The sequence below is a fragment of the Rhinatrema bivittatum genome, chromosome 4, assembly GCF_901001135.1.
Source record: "Rhinatrema bivittatum chromosome 4, aRhiBiv1.1, whole genome shotgun sequence".
NCBI lineage: Eukaryota > Metazoa > Chordata > Amphibia > Gymnophiona > Rhinatrematidae > Rhinatrema > Rhinatrema bivittatum.
The window spans coordinates 362,650,093-362,670,206 of NC_042618.1; the positions used below are offsets into that span (position 1 = coordinate 362,650,093).

General features: G+C 42.8%; 1 protein-coding gene across 2 annotated transcripts in view; it reads left to right on the top strand.

The window, feature by feature from the left end:
- The window catches only part of ATG7 (autophagy related 7), a 533,052-nt gene that overhangs the window by 41,996 nt on the left and 470,942 nt on the right, over positions 1-20,114 (top strand). For both annotated transcript variants that reach the window (XM_029600773.1, XM_029600774.1), the window contains exon 7: positions 7,307-7,456. In XM_029600773.1, the coding sequence (XP_029456633.1) occupies positions 7,307-7,456 (150 nt within the window). The remainder of the gene's footprint in view (positions 1-7,306; positions 7,457-20,114) is intronic.

Consider the following 20,114-nt stretch of genomic DNA (forward strand, 5'->3'; position numbering starts at 1 on the left):
CACCCAAGAAAGAGATCTAGGCATCCTAGTGATAACACATTGAAATCGTCGGTTCAGTGTGCTGCGGCAGTCAAAAAAGTAAAACAGAATGTTGGGAATTATTAGAAAGGGAATGGTGAATAAAACAGAAAGGGTCTGATTTTAAAAAGCATTTACATGCGTAAATCTGGGTTTTACGCATGTAAATGCACTTTACTCGAGTAAGTGGGGCTTTTGAAAATTGCTACAATATATGCCATAGAATCGTCCATAGGATTTATTCGCATAAGTGCACTTTACGTGAGTAAATGGCTTTTTGAAAATTGCTACAATAGTAGTTACATTTATTGCACGTAACTCCTTTGAAAATTTACCCCCAAAGTGGTCATAATGCCTCGGTTATCGCTCCATGGTGAGACCGCACCTTGAATACTGTGTACAATTCTGGCCGCCGCATCTCAAAAAGATATAAATGCGATGGAGAAGGTACAGAGAAGGCTACCAAAATAAGGGGAATGGAACAGCTCCCCTGTGAGGAAAACTAAAGAGGTTAGGACTTTTCAGCTTGGAGAAGAGATGACTGGGGGGATATGATAGAGGTGTTTAAAATCATGAGAGGTCTAGAACGGGTAGATGTGAATCAGCTAATTTACTCTTTTGGATAATAGAAAGACTAGGGTGCACTCCATGAGTTAGCATGTGACACATTTAAAGTTCTTATGTTCTTAATATTGCATTGGCCAGTTGAAAGATGGTGAATGGGTCTAATTGGAGAAAGTTCTTTTTCAGTCAACGCACAATTAAACTCTGGAATTTGTTGCCAGAGGATGTGGTTAATGCAGTTAGTATAGCTTGTGTTTTAAAAAAGGATTGGATAAGTTCTTGGAGGAGAAGTCCATTACCTGCTATTAATTAAGTTGATTTAGAAAATAGCGACTGCTATTACTAGCAGTGGTAACATGGAATAGACTTAGTTTTTGGGTACTCATCAAGTTCTTATGGCCTGGATTGGCCACTGTTTGGAAACAGGATGCTGGGCTTGATGGACCCTTGGTCTGACCCCCAGTATGGCATGTTCTTATGTTGCCAAGGCAGGGAACAAGTGGCTGGGCCCTGCCTTTTATACAGAGGCCCAGTGATATCATCATCTGGGGGCTGCAGGCTACTTTCCCGCTGTGGCCCCTTTAAAAGATTGCAAGTTGCGCGCGTGCTAAGCCGGAGCCCGGAGGAAGGAGGGTGGCGGCATCACTCTGCGGCCACGTGGGGAGGACCGCTGGGCGCCAGGAGGAACTGCACAGGAGTCAGAAGTGGAAGAGGTGGCTGCAGGCGCTCTGGGATGGAGGTGGCTGCCCACCGCCGTGAGTGAAGGTGAACCGGAGCTGGCAGCTGAGCTCCTGGGGTGAGTAGGCCAGGGCGTGGGCCTTGCACGGCCGGGACACGTAACATCTGCACAATGAAAATAGGGAGAAATGTGAAACCAAGATTGATAGTATATGGCAGCATTCTTCAAGAGTAGGGGTTAATTATAATTTGTATGCTGATGACATTAGTTCTTTATACCTAGGATTTTTAATGAATGGCATTGCTCTGAGCATGCCCAATTAACTTCTAGTAGTTCACATATACCCAGTGGTTTTTTAAAAAAACTAAAGAATAGGGTTTTGTATAACAGCTACTTATAGTCTGTAAAATTGTCCTTTATTTCCTAAGCATCTTCCTGCTTCCTTGTACTAGTAGACAGAAATGCAATGTAATCCTTTTTTTAAAGAGATTCATACTGCCAATCTTAGTAGAATAAGAAATGTTGAGATTTATTTTCGTTTCCAAATACCCAGTTATTTTACTTAGTAGTAAGTATAGGTGTAGAATTTCAGCCTATTAATCTCTCTTTTTTTTCTTGCTCGTAGTCAGCACAACGAGACAGATAAAAACAGATGATGCTAGACCCTGTAGTTTGTTCTCAGGAGTCAAAGCCCCCACCCTCCTTCTTTATTACCATGCCAAAAAACAAAAGGAGTATTTCTTCTTTAATTGTAAGTAAGCATATTGCAGAATTTTAGTCTAATCAGATTTTCTGTATATTTTGAAACAACTTTTTTCCTTTGAAGCAGAAAAAAACTAATTTTTTACTTATTATTTTGACAATTTATGTATTCAAACATTTTTTTTCTGAAAGATTTTAAATATCACCCTGGCAATACATGTTAAATCTAATTTCTCTCACTGATGTTATGCATTCAAAGAACAAAAGGAATATTCAAAGCATTGTTTTTTTTTCTCCTGAAAGATTCATTGAACCTTACATTTTTTCTCTCTGCTTTACCAGCAACCAAAACTGAGACACTTTTTGTAACCTGAAATTTTAAGCGCATTAATTAATTAATTAAGAACATAAGAAATGCCATGCTGGGTCAGACCCTAGAAACTTGTCACAGGCGCCTTATTCAGGATCTAGTCATTGTGGGTTTGTATCGCTGAAAAGGCCTTCATAAGATTTCCTGGTCTTTTCTTAGATATGTCCTGCAGAAATGTGGATTCACTGGACACATTTTTAATTATCTAAGTGTTCTGTATTCTAATGCTCGTTCCAGAGTTAGTATAAATATCTACTTTTGTGAATAATTTGATCTTCGAGAGAGGTACCAGGCAGGGCTGCCATCTTTCTCCCCTTCCTGTTTATTTTAAACATTGGAACTTTTGATTCATAAGCTGGAGGGTGATGAGCAGGTGGTGGGGACTTTTTGTGGGATGTTGCGCTTTGAAGACCCTATTATTTGCTGATGATATTTTGCTGCTGATTACTAGGGCAAAGGAATTCTCCCAGTAGTGTTGAAGAATTTTGCACACTGCTGAAGCTTTTCGGGTTTTTAAGCTCAACTTGGATAAACGAACGCTTTAGATAGTTGGGGTACCCTGTACTCTAACTGCTCTTCTTTTCCATTGAAGTGGGTAGAATACTGTGTGCAATTCTGGTCACTGCAATTCAAAGAAGATGTACCTGAACTGGAAGAGATAAAGGGAAGGGCGACCAAAATGCTAAAGGGGATGGAACAGCCCTATGAAAAAAAGCAAACGAGGTTAGGGCTGTTCAGCTTAGAGAAGAGATGGCTGGGAGGGGGGGGGGGGGGGTGTTTATGAGGGATATAATAGAAGCCTATAAAATTATGAGTGAAATAGAACAGGTAAATATAAGTCAGTTATTTACTCTTTCAAATAATACAAAAACTAAGGAACACTCCATGAAGTTAGTAAGTTTCTTTTTATCTTTATCTTTTAATTGAATTTATTTATTGTCCATATCCTGGGCGACGTACCTAAAAATAACAATCATAGCAATAAATATACACTGAAATCAAAATTGACAACAGCAATAAATTGCGGAAAATACAGGAACCTTCTGTGGACTTAATAAAATGCTTGTCTGAATAGCCATTAAATGCACATTAAAATAGAACATTAAAAACAAATCAGAGAAAATTTTTTCACACAATGTGCAATTGGGCTCTGGAATTCATTGTCGGAGGATGTGATAAACACAGTTAACATAGCTGGGTTTAAAAAAAGGTTTGGACAGGTTTTTGCAGTTCTGTCCATGAGTACAGGGAAGCAGAGGCTGCAAAAACAGGGAGATACTTAGGAAATGAAGAAGGAATTTTTTATGGTCTAAGATTAGCTGTTTTACAAAACCCATTCTTTTATTTTTTAAAACTACTGGGCATATGCGAAACTATTAGGAAGTTACTGTGTATGCTCAGAGGTGATGTCATTATTAAAAACATGGCTGCTTCCACATGGTTCATCTCAGTAAACAAAAAGAGCCGTTGACTGATTATCCTCTGGGTGATATCATGGCCTGTGATGCCATCCAACAAAGCTGTCTCCACATGGTCCATGGCATCTCGGGTAAAACATGTTTTGTTTTGGTTTTACTGCTCGTGCATGGCCCCTATATGACAGCCGCCATCTTTCCTGTCCCCAGGCAGCTGCTGCTATCTTGAAAAGCATATTTCTGGTTCCAGTCTGTGTCACCAAAAAGGGGCAGAAAGGGATGTGTTGTAGTATGGCTAAGATGGATGTCATGAGATGTCAAAGGGGTGGAGAAAGGAGGGGCAAGGGGCAGGGCTTCGACCAGAAGCAAATATTGATTGGCTGGGAAGAAGAATCTGGTGGGGCTTTACCCAGCATTAAACACTGATTGGCTGAAGGGTATATCTTTTATCAAAACAAGTTTGATAAAAGCTATACTGCTAGACTACTCCCAGAAGCTCACATCTATTGCTGTCTCTTCTCACATGGTCTCTAATGGTGCTTCTACCCTATAAAACAGAGCTTTCCAAACTTTTCATGTTGGTGACACATTTTTTAGACAAACATAATTTCATGACACAGTAATTCAGTCTACTAGCAAACCAGAGGTTAAAGGTTAAACGAACAAAATGTATTTCGACAATTTATGTATGTTTCCTTAAATATATACATACATTTTTGTGGATTACATAATGTTACACCCACACTGACCCCCAGGCAGCTCCCATTCATTCTCACACCGCTCCCTCCCCACCCCCCAGGCATGCACACATTCATTCTCACACACACAAACACAGATCCCCAGGCAGGCAGGCACCAATTTATTCTCACACACACATACACCACACACAGGCAGGCACCTATTCTCACACATACAGACCCCAGGAAGACACCCATTTGTTCCCATACACAGATACAGCCTCAGGCAGACACCCATACATTCACACATATACACCCCCAGGCAGACTCCTATTCATACACTTGCACACACTGAAGGCAGACCCCCCTCTCTTTCTTTTGAAGCAACCTCAGAGCCTCTCTCATTCCTCTGCTACTGCTGTCAGGTGGATATTTGGGGAGGTGCTGATTGCTGCTGCTGGCACTGAAGCCCGTTCTGCTGCCTCCTATGAGGAAAACAGAAAAAGCCAAGCTGCTACAGATCCCTACACAGAAACCTCCACACTAGCAGAATACGTCAACTCAGTCACAGATGCAAAATACAACAGACCCCTCACAAAAATTCAGAAAAAAGTAACCATAAAGTATTTATTACAAACATTCAGACAAAAATTGAACTGTTAACCGCCAGCAGGTCAGACTATTATGCAGTGCAACAATGGAAAAAACAGAATATTACAATACCTGAAAAACATCAAAATCAGTAAATATAAAGGATCAATAGAAGTAAAACCATACTAATAAAAAGAATATTGTCAAAACAGCTGACAAATAGAACATCATCTAATAATTGAAAACTCATATACATTTTCTAGACCAATAAAATATTTCAAACGCTATGCAATACTTAAAAACTTAAAAAGGATAAAAAAATCCCTGGTTGTTCATACCTAGAATCTTTTGATTTCCAGATTGCCCTGAGATTGTTGTGGATTAGCAGGGGAGAGGTGAGGGGTGTTCCTCCCAATCTCTCTCTCTCATATAAACACACATGCTCAATCATAGAACATGCTCTCACATACACAGACACAAACATGCTCTCAGACACAGCAACACACACAGAGACATGCTCACAGACACACACACACACACACACACACAGACATGCTGTCTCAGACATGCAGTCATACGCAGTCATGCATGCTCTCACACACACACATGCACAAACACATGCACATGCTCTCACAGACATATATGCTCTTTCACCCACACATGCCCTCACAGAGACATACACACACATGCTCTCACTCATTCATTCACTTCCTCCCCCCTCCCCAGTAGAAGTACAGCAGCAGCCTCCTCTTTCAGCCCCCATGGCAGAGGACCTTTTCATTTTTCTTGAGGCCGTGGGGGCTGATGCTGCTCTGTTTTCTGCGGGGAGGGAGGTGACGTTTGTTGATTTTCCTCTGGCCCTTGATGCCTCTTACTGCGACAGCCCGGGGAATGCACTTGTGTGGAGGCTGAGGCAGGAGAGGTGTTACTGCTGCTTCTTGGACGCTGCGCGAACTTGGAGCCAATGCCTGTAACGGCCAGCAATCTTCTTTTTCCTGCATGGCCTCTTCTTCCCCCCGCCCACACGGACCCACCACTTCCTCTTCCGGGCCATGTGGACAGGAAGAAGGAGAAGTCATACGATTGCCACCCCCAGACTGGTGGCGCACCGGCCCTGCACACAGGTCCTCTTCAGCAGCCCCGCAGATCTCTCTTCACGCCGCGGCAGGATGGGCTCTTCAGGCACAGCAGAATGAGCTGTGATGCAGCCCACAGGCCTCACTTCAAGCGCGGCCTCATCGGTTCTACTGCGACTTTGTAGATCTTTTTTTTGGGCTGCAGCAACCCTTCTCATTTTCTTTGGTGGGAATCCTTTTTTAAAAAAATGTGTTGGGAGTGACCAGCCCACTGGGGGAAACCCGATCCTCCGATAGGCCAATCTGCCCCTGTCCTCCTCCTCCCTGCCCATGCGGGAGAGACAGAAAAACACTTCCAGATCTTCATAAAATAATTTTTTCTATTCCCTAAAAAGGAAATAACACCAGAGTTACCCCTTGCAGCGAGTCACCACCTCAGAGGGCAGGTCTTCCCTATCCCTGGGCGTCTCAAACACAGAGGTTCTCCATTCCCAGAGTCATGGAAAAGTCTAAGTATCCAGCAAAGCTTCTACCACATAAGTCCAAAATCCAAAATATTCCCTGGACAACACTCTGCCCCTTGGGAGAAGAGTACAGCAGTGGAGCCCTCAACCCATCCTGAAAGATCCCAGGCAGGATGGAGCCCAGGTCCCCAGGTAGGCCCAAAATACAACGGAGAACTGCAAATTATACTGCCCCCCCAGAACTCTAAGCAGAGAGATCCTATAAAACCTCTGAAGTAGGACATCCATTCCAGACTCTTCAAAGGGAGGGCTGCACATGAATGAATCCTCCCCTAATTATGCATCACTAACTAGATGGCTGATATTAAATTTCACCCAGGGCTTAATAGTGACAGAACCATAGGGTCCATCATACAAGTTTACAGGGAAGAGGATTAACAGACATTTTTGCTGGTAACACTTAGCACCCCCCTTGACTATTACTCACCTCTTTCTCTTTTGCTCTCTTTCATGTTCTCAAGTACTATATTAGTAAAGTTTGAGTACACGACAAACAAATCTCATTTTCCTTTTAGTCAGGTCTTCTACCAGGGCTCTTCTACTTACCATCATCATGGACCCTTTCATTTGAGATCATGTTACTGATAGGCTAATGGAAATTAGTATTAATTTTCAGTTAAGAAAATGCTAGTTTCTTTAATGTGTTTCAGTTGGGCTAATTCTGAGCATCTTTACGTTTTTATTTTTCAGATTCAAGGATTGCAGGTAGCATATGATAATCTTTGCCAAAAAGAAGGTACCACAGCACTCCATTACTTTTTAATCAAGTATACCGAAGATTCAATCTCATTGTCTCCACTTAAGAAATTTAATGAGGTCTTGAAAGATCAAAGTGAGAAGGTAAGGGGCTATTCTTGCAAAGAGAGAAAGAGTAAAAAGAAAAAATAAAATATTGTGGGCCATACGAAAACCATTTCTGTGAAATGATAATAATGGAATTGTGAGTTGAAGTCTTCGGGTTCCTTTTGCTCCCGAATAATGTTTAATTCCCAGCTTGGCCTTGTTAGAAGCAGTTCACAGAGAACAAGGTTTTTTTGCACATCCTAGTGAGAGCAACAGAATTCCCTGGGATTAGTTTTTCCTGTTATATTAAAAGTCAAAAGACAAGATAATTTCCCAAAAGATACTGCATGATAATGTCACATGTCTATCAGTTTAATCACAAGATTTTTAGTTAGGTAAGTTGACATGCCGCTTTGCATAGCAGTGACAGATAGCAGATCAGACCATAGTGGCTATTCTTTGTTTTGAATTGAGTCTGAGGAAGCATAACAGAAATATAATTTTTTGTACTGCAGTAGAGCTCACAAGCGGAAAACACTGCTACTATTGTGCCTTCCAAGCTCTGTGGCATCTGTTTCATACCAATCTGCTCAATACTTTGATATAAAAAAAAAATTAGAAACAGGCAGCTAGGTTGCATAGTAAAGCAATACTATTTATTTCAGCAGCCTTGAATTCATCTTAGAGTAAGCCATTGGCTTCCATAACAGCAATAAAACACCCAACCCATTACCGCTATTGTAATTAAATATAATGAAGTGCATTTTCCTTTCAAACAGCATAATCGTTACACTGAGGTGCAACTTTGAAAATAAAGGTGGGGGGTGGGAGGGGGGGTGAGGAGGTTGTACCATTCTTTTCTAGATTGCCATATATCTGTGATTATAACCTTTAATGCTGCAACCTGTTTTTTGATCTTTTTTGTTATAGTACTGAATTGCACTTATTTTCTTCAATTAACTTGCTCTGTAAGAAAATACTTGAATGGACAGTATATAGGTAGGCTAGTTATAGATAGCCTATGTATTATCTCTTAAGGTCTTATCATTAGAGGGTTTTTTGGTTTTTTTTTCATTTGATGCCGAGGTTAAAATCCAAAATAAAAAGTTTTATAAGGACCAAGTATGCTGGCTACTCCACTGCTTTCACAGGGGGAAGCGCTAGAACATTTTATTTGTTTCATCATCCTTTCTTTGGTATATGAGTCTGCATCATAACCAGAGTGAATTGCTTCAGAAGATGAATGAAATAAATATGATGCAGCCATATATAAAAATCTGTATTGTATTTTAAATATATTTCCTTCTGATTCAACTCACTCAGGATCTGTATCACAATTTGGACAGCTTGCATAAAATAGGCCAACATTCTCAAACTATACCAATAATGTACATATCTTGTCGGTATACATAAACATATCTCAGGTCCTTAAAATACCTGTGCGTCTGAAGTTACATATTATCAGTAATACGTGTGATTGCTATAAATCTTTGGTGTGATATAATTTTGAGTCATTTCAAGTGTAGTTTTGTGCTTTGTCATAACCCAAAGCTAACTCAAAGGAAAGTTTGGGTTTAAAATAAATGTCCAGAACAATTAGTCTTTGAATCGCTATACAGGAGAGTGGTATTTGACATTCTTGCTATTTGACAGCTTAGTTGTGATGGTGTTGAAGGTTCTACAACTTGTTTGTTACCCTTTTGGGTGTGACAGTTTCCTGGCAGGGTGGACAGGCCGCAGTACCTGGCTGCCCAATATAACGGGCGTGCCAGGAGAACTTCGGTTCGACGCTGGAAAGGGGGGGAGGTGAGGGGGTTGGATGAAGGGGGGTGGGTTTTGCGGAGTTATTCAGTTTTTGAACAATACTGGCGGCATGGCTTCGCCCCATTGGTTGGAGGTTGTGGGATGTATTGAGAAGGGGAGGGGAGGGGGTATTTAAGGTGAAGAGAGGCTGCAGGGTTTCAGCCTGCCTCAAGGAGTCCGGTCTGAGCGGCATCGCGAGTGTAAAGCAATGGGTGCGTTGGAAATTTTTCGGAATTTTTTACCTGCCATTCAGTATGGAAGGGGAAATAGAGGTCGCGGTCAGCAAACATGAGTCTGACAGGGAGGGTCCTTCGGGCTGTGGGTGGAGAGAGGGCAGGTGGTCAGATCTGGTCTACGGACCTTCCTGGCCTGATGCCGATGGCTGGCAGTGCGTGTATGCGGCCTGCGGGGGGAGCGCATTCAGGTTTGGCGAATGTTGCCGGTGCTTCTGGGCACATGCTTTCCCGGGGGAGGGGGGGGCGGGCGGGCGGAGTAAGAGCCCCGGGAGGGGTTCTACCTATGCTTGCGTTCGAGTAGCTGGGCTGAGGAGTCCCCGGGGCGCATGCTGTGGAGTCTATTGTGTGTAGAGGGGGAGCTGCCTGGTCTCATGGGGGTGAGTCCGGGAGTTGGCGTCGAGATGGTTGAAGCGACGGGAACGTGGTCAGTTTCTGCGAGGAGCGGCACTCATGGGGATGAGAATCCTCAGCACAGTAATGCCGTATCCCTGGGAGGGGTTTTGGAGTATGGGGCTCAATGGGGCAAGGTCCGGCAAGCTGATGGCTTGGGAGGAGTGGGACGTGGTGGGGAGTTTGGTGTAGGATGGAGGCCTGGGTCAGGGCCTGTGGGGTCACGGGAGCACAAAGCGATGCCTTGTGTGGGGTGTTTGGGGCCTTGGGAGGACCCATGATTCCTCGGGAAAGGGACCAGTCAGGCCCCGGATTGGTTTCAGGGAGCTTCCCTTTGAGAGAATGATTTTGTCTCCTTTGGCGATGGTTTCGAAAAAGGAGTTGGGCGGTTTCGGCTTATCCATAACTTGTCTTTTCCCGCAGGTAGCTCGGTTAACAATTTTGTGCCTAAGGAGTTGTGCACGGTGTCTTGTGCATTGTTTTGATTCTGCAGTGCAAATGGTGGTGCGATATGGGGAAGGGGCTTTGATGGCAAAAGTGGATACTGAGTCTGCTTTCTATTTGTTGCCAATTCATCCGGACAGTTTTCTTTTATTGTGTTTTCAGTTTCTGGGAAAGTTGTATTTTGATAAATGTCTACCCATGGGCTGTTCTATCTGTTGTGCATATTTTGAACTGTTTAGTTCTTTTGTGCACTGGGTGGTGGAGCAAGTATCTGGAGGTACCCAGTATATAGTGCATTATTTGGATGATTTTTTGTTTATTGGACCTAAGGGATCTAGTGCATGTGGGGATATCATGCAGTGCTTTTTGAAGGTGGTGGATTACTTCGGTATACCGATCGCTGCAAAATAGACGGAAGGGTCTTGAGGCACCTTGATATTTTTGGGTATTGAATTGGACTCGATCGGCATGGTGTCCAGGTTGCGTAAGGACAAAGTGGATAAGCTGAAAGAAATGGTTGAAGGGGCTAATGTTTGCAAAAAGTTAACTTTGCAGCAACTGTAGTCCCTTGGTGGGCAGTTTAAACTTTGCATATAGAGTTATACTGATGGGGAGGGTGTTTTTGAGGAGATTGTCTGCGGTGATGGCAGGGTATAAAAGCCTAATCACCTTATTAGAATATACAGGGGCATGAAGGAGGATCTGGTGGTATGGCAGACCTTTTTAGAAGAATTTAATGGAGTTTGTATGTGGCAAAAGGAGCTGATGTCCAGTCAGGATTTGGAATTTTTTTGAATGCATCTGGGAGAAAAGAGTTTGGAGTTTATTTTCAGGGATCTTGGTGTGCGCCCCCTCGCTGGACAATTGGGTGCAGCTTGGGGTTACTCGGAATATAGCTTTCCTTGTTGTTGCCTATTGTGATTGTGTTGCACTTATGAGGAACTCCATTATGGGATTGTAGAATAGTATTCTGGTGTGATAAATGTGGTGTGGTCGAGGTAATTAACAGATGTGCAGCAAAGTGCCTTTTCGTGTCTGAGCTGATGCGGGAATTTGTATTGCTCTGTATGAGGTTAAATGTCACTGCTTGGGTGTGGTATGTTCCAGGTGTCTTTAACAATATTGCCAATTCTCTTTCTGGTTTCAAGTGGTCAGTGTTCCGGACACTTGTCCCCGCTGCGAATCTTTGCGGAGCTACCATTCCAAGTTTCCTTTGGAGGTTCGGTTCCCAGAAGCATGGCAGTTGCTGCATGCATCGTTAGCTTCATCCACCTGGGTGGGGTATTTAAGTGGAGCTGCAAAAGTGGTGGATTTTCTCTTTATGAGGCCTGTGTTGGGGGCCGGTATCAGATGTATTGTTGTTGCAGTTCATTGAAGAAACACATAGACTGGGAAGTTCTAAGGCAGCTGTCACACGGCAGCTGTCCAAATTCTCTTTTTTTTTTTTGAGGGCTCATGGTTGGGGCTACCTGATGGGACATTTTCTGGTGCAAAAATTATTGTTGGGATGGTAAGGGAATGGAAGTGGTGCAGGACTGCAGACGGCCTATCACGCATGTAATATTGCTGGCATTGTGGGATGCAGCTGTTGTGTGTTCTTCCTCCTATGAAGTCAGTTTATTTCACATAGCATTTGTTTTTGCCTTTTTTTGGAGCATTTGGCATTGGTGAGCTGGTGGCTTGGGCTAGCCAGGGGGCTGAGAATATGGGCCTACAATTCAACCACGTGCAGGTTGGAAGTGATGTTAAATTGGTTATTCCAAGATCGAAAACTGATCAGGCAGGAAAAGAGGTTTCACACCTGTCCGGTTGCCAATGTGCTCCATGATCTATCCAAGCATCCTATTGGGGGTTGTCATTTTGTGGTACACAAGAACCTGCTGCCGCTAACCAGGTAACAATTTGAAATAGTTCTTAGGGCTGTACTCACTTGTGGGCTTGGAGGTGACTAGTTTTGGGACTCATTCATTTCGAATTGGGGTGGCCATGTCTGCCACAGGGTCTGGTCTATCAGGGGAGGTGATTCAGCGGATCGGAAGATGGAAGTCCATGGCCTTTCGGACATATATAAGACCTGCAGTTGGGGATATTTGTGAGCAGTACTAACTGTTTGTTTTTTGGTTTTGGTTTTTTTTTTTAGATATCAGGCCCTATGGTCGACAGGTGTGGATCGTAGGGCAGTCCTTTGTTGTATGGGCACACAGACATGCTTGTTAGCAGCCATATGGTCCACATATAGGCTTGGCAGTACACTATCTGACCATCCACTGGTTGGGATGGCGAGGGATGTGACTGACCAAACTGTTGCAGCACATCGGCTGAGTTGCAGACTTCATCTAGATGTTGTGGTGGTGCATTTGGGGGGCAATGACTGGGGGGAAAATATCTGGTCACCAGTTTATTAGTATGGTGAGGAAGGATCTTACCATATTGATGATCTGGTAGCCGGATTTGTTAATATGCTGGTCAGACATTATTCCAAGACTTGTGTAGATGGAGCAACGTATTTGGGGGGCATTGTAGAGCTAAGGTTAATCAGCAGATTGGATGTTGCCATCTCCAAAAAAAAACAAAACCCCAGGGGTGGGTAAGAGTATGGGGCAGAGGTGTGGCCTGCTTGTTGCAGTGGTTGCTATCCCTAATTGAGCTGGATGTTCACTTGGATGCAGATCTGGCGCTGCTCTCTACATTGGTGGTGAGGTGGAGGGGAATTAGGGCTGGAGGGTACTGGAAGCCAATAGTAACAGGTGGGAGAGAGAAAAAGGGAAAAAAAAAGGATAAAGTGTGTAGCTTGCTGGGCAGACTGGATGGGCTGTTTGGTCTTCTTCTGCCGTCATTTCTATGTTTCTATGTGTTTTCGACCTGATGGGCTTCATCTGTCGTTTGTTGGCAAGGATCTATTTAACAGTGCTGTACAGGAGGCCTTGAGGATCTTCGGCTGCATCTTTGGGGGTGTGTGGGATAGGTTCTCCTTCCTGTGCCCATGGTGAGCTGCCCGAGCCTAGTTAATGTAATGTGGCCTGATGGAGTAGCCAGTTTGGGCATTAACTGGTCAGGGCAATACCCATCTGGCGAACGGTTGTTCTGGGCATAGCTCCTTGCTGATTGGTGGCGGGATGCTGCCTAATAAGGGGTAGGCCGGGTGGCCTGCAGATGAGTTATCTTGCTGGCTTGTGGCAGATAACCATCTGTTTATTGTTATGATGCTTTGGGCTGGTTTTTTATTCTGTTAAATAAAGCTGTGGCCGGTTTATTCCCATTTCTTAGTGTGCTTGTCTTTATTGTGAGGGGGTTATTGTAAAAGGGTGGAGGAGAGAGAATTGAAGTCCTGGTTACGCCTGTTATGGCTGGGCGGACAGGCCGCAGTCCCTGGCTGCCCAATATAACGGGCATGCCAGGCGAACTACGGTGGTTCGAAGTTGGAAGGCGGGGGGGGAGGGGAGGTGAGGGGGTTGAGTGAAAGGGGATGGGTTTGTGGCAGTATTCAGTTTTTGAACAATACTGCTGGTGTGGTTTTGCCCCATTGGCTGGAGGTCGCAGGGTGTATCGGGAAGAGGGAGGGGGTATTTAAAGTGAAGTGAGGATGCGGGGTTTCAGCCTGCCTCGAGGGTTCCGGTCAGAGCAGCATCCCTCCCTCTCACCCTTATGTTTATGGTTTCTGGAATATGGTTGCTGGTTGTTTGCTGTCGCAGCTTTGGATTGGGCGGGCTGCCCGAGCCTCGTTAATGTAATATGGTGAACTGATAGAGTAGCCAGTTTGGGCATTAACTGGTCAGGGCAATACTCATCTGGCGAATGGTTGTTCTGGGCATAGCTCCTTGCTGGTTGGTGGTAGGGGCTGGATGTTAGGTGGCAGGATGTTGCCTAATAAGGGGTAGTAGACTGGATGGCCTGCAGATGAGTTATCTTGCTGGCTTGTGGCGGATGTCCATCTGTTTATTGTTATGAGCACTCGGGCTGGTTGTTTATTCTGTTAAATAAAGCTGTGGCCTGTTGATTCCCTGAGGAGTTATGTAAAAGGGCAGAGGAGAGAGAAGTGAAGTCCTGGTTATGCCTGTTATTTGTCAGCTTCTGGTCCTCCTGGATCATCAGATTTGGCTTTTGAGGGCTGGTGAACTCTTCATCCTACAGGTCCAGCTTCTGCCCCCTCAGTTTCCCCCCTTCCTGTCCATCTCGTCTACTTTGGCTTCCATACCCTTGCTGCTTGTCTTCTCCCTTTTTCAGGGTCTCTGTGCCTCGGCCTCACCCTGGATGGATCTACAACTATCCTCCTTTCAGAATTCAACTCTAAGAATACTCTTGTCTTGACTCTCATCTTTTTCCTCTGTAGTTTTATTTTTCTATTTAGAGTCCACCTTTCTTGGAATAACCCAAATCCTAATTAGACAATAATTATTGATCTGAAAAAGCTGAAGAGAATAGTTGGGGTTTTTGGTCTATGATCTTATCCTGTTTTGGGGGCTTTATTTGCTGCTTTCCTCTGTGTTGGCTATCTGCTATGCTTGCTGATCATAGTAGTTTATTAGATGATATGGCTCACTGTTTAGCAGATTTTGGGGCCTGTCTACTGAAGGTTTGCTCCTATTTTGTGTCTAAGGGAAAAATGCTTAGTGAACAGGGCCTTTATTCCAACACCCAAACTAAATTTGTATACAATAGAAGGGTAATTCTCTGGGTGACCGAGAAAGCAGTAGAGACTTAGAAAATTGGCACATTAAACAAATTACTAGTTCATCTGAAATTTGAGCAGGAGGAATTGATTACATAATAAAATCTAGACAGCAAGTAATTGAAATCTTTTAAGAAAGAAACTGTATCTCTCAGGCTACCACAGTGACTTGGCATTCCAGACTTCATTCTAGAAGATCAGTAATGCATTTCTTGGTGGTCTGTTTTTGGTGACAATTCCGATAAGGGTCAAATGATTGAATGATGTTCTGACAAATAAAACAATCTGTTCTCTTCAAGAATGTCTGTCTGTTTTCTGGATCTTCAAACTGAAACAAGCACTGCACCTTACCAGGCACCTTCAGAGAGCAATTGCCTAAAAAGCCCTGCTAACAACTATTGCACTTGACCCAGGTACACCTCAGGATCACCCAAATTCTTCCCATTTTCAATATCCAACATCTTGTCTATGGATGACTTTCCCTCCCCAAACTCAAAACCTGCTATAGTGGCACCCATGTATTCCCCTCTACCAAAATCTGGATTCAATGTTTGTCTAGCAGACTCAACTCTCCTGATTAGTATTCTTACATATAAAATAAATACTTTTGCTCTCACCTGAAAAACATTTGTTACTCCACTGCTGTAATAAAACAAAGCCCCCACTACCTGTTCTGTAAAAAGAATATCCAACTATGAATGTATAGCTGTTTAACTTTGCTAGTAAACACCCTCCCTTTACTTGTTATGTAATTATAACCTTAGCCATCACTTTGAGTATATTGATCACAAATTATGTACTGTAAGCAGCTAGCATTACCAAACTACTATACATGCAAATATTATATGGCAACATTAGTCTGTTGTAACACACTTTGAACTCTTTTGCAGAAAACCGTAAACAAATAAATGATGGTGATAATTTAATGGCAATTGAATTGCAATACAATTATTGCATTGTGCCTTTTTGGTAGTTTAACATAAAGTTTCCACTTTATTGAGCTTGTTCTGTTTTCTTAACTCCCGTAACTGTTTTCCATGTCATACTGTGACCTGTGGTTTTTCTTTTCCTGTGGAAGTGAAAACTGTTAAGAGGTTGGATATTCAAAAGAAGCGTGAGAGAAACTGGCGTAAAGCCCCCTCACCCCAACTCGCCTCAAGTTTCAAAACTACCCTTCACCAATATAGAATAACCACCCTCAAAACAAAAAGAGACTACTTTTCAGCTAAGATCCACCAATACATGTACAACCCGAAAGCCCTTTTCAATTATGTTGCCAACCTCACCAAATCCTCTCAGCCCACTATCCCTGAGAATGATGCCTCCACTAAGAGCGAAGAAATCGCCCAGTATTTCCTCACAAAAATCACCAACATCCTCCGCAGATTTCAACACCCTTCTCCATCCACCTCCCCTTCCCCTCCCTCCAACCTTCCCCCACTTCACCCACCCTCCAAACCCTTGACATGACTTCCGCTAAAGAAGTGGAATCTATTCTCAGAAAAACTCAAACCAGCTTCCCACCCTTCAGACACCATTCCCACAAAATCCCTCCTCTCCATCCCGAACACTATATCCAAAACCCATCGCAGACATCATAAACTCCTCCCTCTCTTCAGGCTCTGTCCCAGATGCTCTTAAACAAGCTATTGTCAAGCCCCCTCCTAAAAAAACCAACACTAGACCCTAAAGACCCCGCTAACTTCCGCCCTATCTCTAACCTGCCCTTCCTATCCAAAATTATGGAAAAGATTGTAAACATCCAACTTACAGAATATCTAGAAAGCAACAACATTCTGCATCCAGCCCAATACGGCTTCCGTAAATACCTCAATACAGAAACCCTCCTGCTCTCCCTCACGGACCACTTACTCATAGGCATGGACCGAGGCAACTGTTACCCTCCTCGCCCTACTCGACATCTCAGCTGCCTTTGATACCATCAACCATAACCTCCTCATCAACCGGCTATCCGAAATAGGCATCTCAGGCCTAGCCCTACTATGGTTTAAATCCTACTTATCTAACAGAAAGTTCTCCGTCAAGATAGGGAAAACGCCAACTCCACACTCTATCCCTTGTCTCAAGGTTGTCCCACAAGGCTCCTCCCTCTCCTCCACCCTTTTCAACATTTAATCTCACACCTCTATGTCAGCTCCTCACAGACCTCGGCCTCAAATTCTACCTCTATGCAGATGACGTTCAAATCGTCATCCCCATTCACAACTCTCTCTCAGATGCCCTTGCCTTCTGGAACACATGTCTTGCCAACATCAATGACTTCCTCACCAACATCCACCTCGCTCTAAACTCCTCCAAAACAGAGCTGCTCCTTATCTCTCCTCACCTCCCTCCCAACCACCGATCTCCAACGATCCAGCTTTCAACGTCATAACACCCCAACCCACAGTAAGAGACCTTGGGGTTATCATAGATCAACAACTCATCTCAAAAAACAGATCAACTCCATCCTCAAAGAAGGTTTCTTCAAGCTTCACATCCTGAAGAAACTCAGACCCCTCCTCCACTATCATGACTTCCGCACCGTCGTCCAAGCCACCCTTTCCTCAAAGCTGGACTACTGTAATGCCCTCTTCCTTGGCCTACCCTCCTCCACCACCAAGCCCTTACAAATGCTCCAGAATGCCATCGCCAGGGTCATCACCAACTCAAGGAAAGCTGATCACATTACCCCAATACTCAAAGAACTCCACTGGCTCCCCATCGCATCCCGAATTCTCTTCAAAATTCTAACCATAGTGCACAAGTCCATCCACTCGCACAATTCCAATTGGTTGGATGAACCCTTTCGTCCTATACGCACTGAACGACCCACTCGCACTGTCAACAAAGGCACCCTCTCCATTCCCCCTTTGAAAAAAAGCCCACCTTCTCCTCTACTAGGGACCGTGCACTATCCATTGCAGGCCCTAAACAATGGAACGCCCTCCCTACCACTCTCAGGCTAGAGCCATGTTACGCCAAGTTCAGAAAAAAACTTAAAACATGGCTCTTCCGACAAGCCTACCCTGATTAAGTACACCGACTTCTGCAAGTATCTTGCCTACGCCTTGTATATTCCTGTAAATAGTCCGTTGCAGTTTTTATTTATTGCTTTAATTCCTCCACCTCCTGCTCTTTGTATACTCCTCCTTGTTCGCCCTCCCTGTTCATTGTAATTTCTACCTTTAAAGTTACATTGTAAACCGGTATGATGTATGCATACTAATACCGGTATATAAAAGTTTTTAAATAAATAAATAAATAAAACTTCGGGAGTTACCGGACAAATATTTGAGAGGAATTTTCAAAAGGTTACCTGCATAACAGTGAGCATATATATGTGTACATAACATCTACTCATGGACATCAAATATACACGTGTATTTTCGCTTTCACACGCGCATATACATGAGTAAAGGAGGCTATTAAGGCATTCCAGGGCTGGGCCAACATTGATGCACATAAGTTGCTATTTTAAAAGACACAAACGTAGATTTGCCAACTACTCACAGTCTAATTAATAATTCCTCATCCACCTGGCTTTGCACCTTACTCCGTATTTACAAACCCACCCGACACTTAAGATCACTTACTCCAAAATCTCTTAGACATTCCATCACCACGACAGGCCAGATTAGACATCACCAGGAAAAGAGCTTTTTCAGTAGCGGGACCATCACTCTGGAAACTCACTACCCAACCCTCTTCGCTTAATATCAAATCCTCATCATTTCAAAAAAGCTCTAAAAACATTCCTCTTTCAACAAGCATTTAATACTTCCACTAAGCAACCCCCTGATCATAAATGAAACTTCATCTCCCAAATTTCTCTCATCAGTTACATGTCACTTTAACTTCTCCCTTCCCCTATCTTCCCATCAGTGTTCTTAAGGATATTACGATTCGTCCCCTCTCGTTCCCCCTTTTTTACCCTCCCTGCCCTCCTTGCTCAAGGCATGCTACCTTTATTTTATTTTAATTTTAATTAATAATTTGTTTTTAGCTAGTTATCATCTAGCTATTTAGTCAAATTTATGTATTTAAGTTTATTTTAGTTATATTTTATTTTTAACATGTTGTAAACTGTTTTGATAAAATTTTATTTTAAAAAACGGTATATAAATACCTTTAAATAAATAAATAAATACTCACATAGTTTTACATTTGCTAATTATCTTGCGTAAGCAATATTAAACATGTTTATTGTGCACTATTGGTCACATGGGAAGTCTGGGTAAACTGTGGGGCATTTAGGCTAAAGGACCTGGAAAATCTCAATGAGATAGAGAAGGACTGGATGAACTGGTAGAGTAATTAGTAAAACTAGTAATTTCAATTAAGCGCATATGTTTAAGCATGTAAATCCTGATTTATGCAAGTTCTACATTAATTTGACTCGTAAAATATACGCACATATATTTTAAAATAGGTAGAAAAAGTAAGTGAATTCAATGCATTGAATTGCTTGTTTTCAGGGCGTTTAATGTATTCATGTATAAGCATACCTATGATTGTATATTGCGGAATGTGAAAATACATATATTTTATAATACGTGTGAGTTATAAAATACAATCATTAATCTGCACACAGCTTTATATTCATGCATATTCTGACATGTGTGGTTGTAAAGTTATCCTCCATGTTTTTAAAAATATACCCGCATAAGAGGAGCCAGAGTTAGAGGTGTCCTGAGGGTACGGTGAAACTTTAGCTAGATAGCGCTGATATTCATTGCTGTCCAGCTAAAGATAACTGGACAAGTCTGGTTGGGGTGAAGGACACACTTAACTTTGGGTATATTCAGCGACAGCTTTATCTGTGTACATGCTGATGGATATCTGGTTAAAGTTACCCAAATGAAGTTATGGAGTTAAACTTGCTTCTCTCTGTACCACTGAATATCAGGCTGTAAATCTCAGAATGTGTACTGGGTTAGAATTATTTTTTTAAGTAACAATTTTTATTGGCATAAAACTGAATTACAGTCAATTCAGGAAAACATTTTTAACAATCAAAAAACAATGCCGATGTGTGTGTTTGTTTTTTTTCATAAGGATCTTTTGATACAAAACATTTATGTTCCTAAACATGCCAATAATTTTGTTTTAATAATAAACCAGAGCAAAAACATCTAGCACTACAACACACTATGACAACCGTTCAGACAAC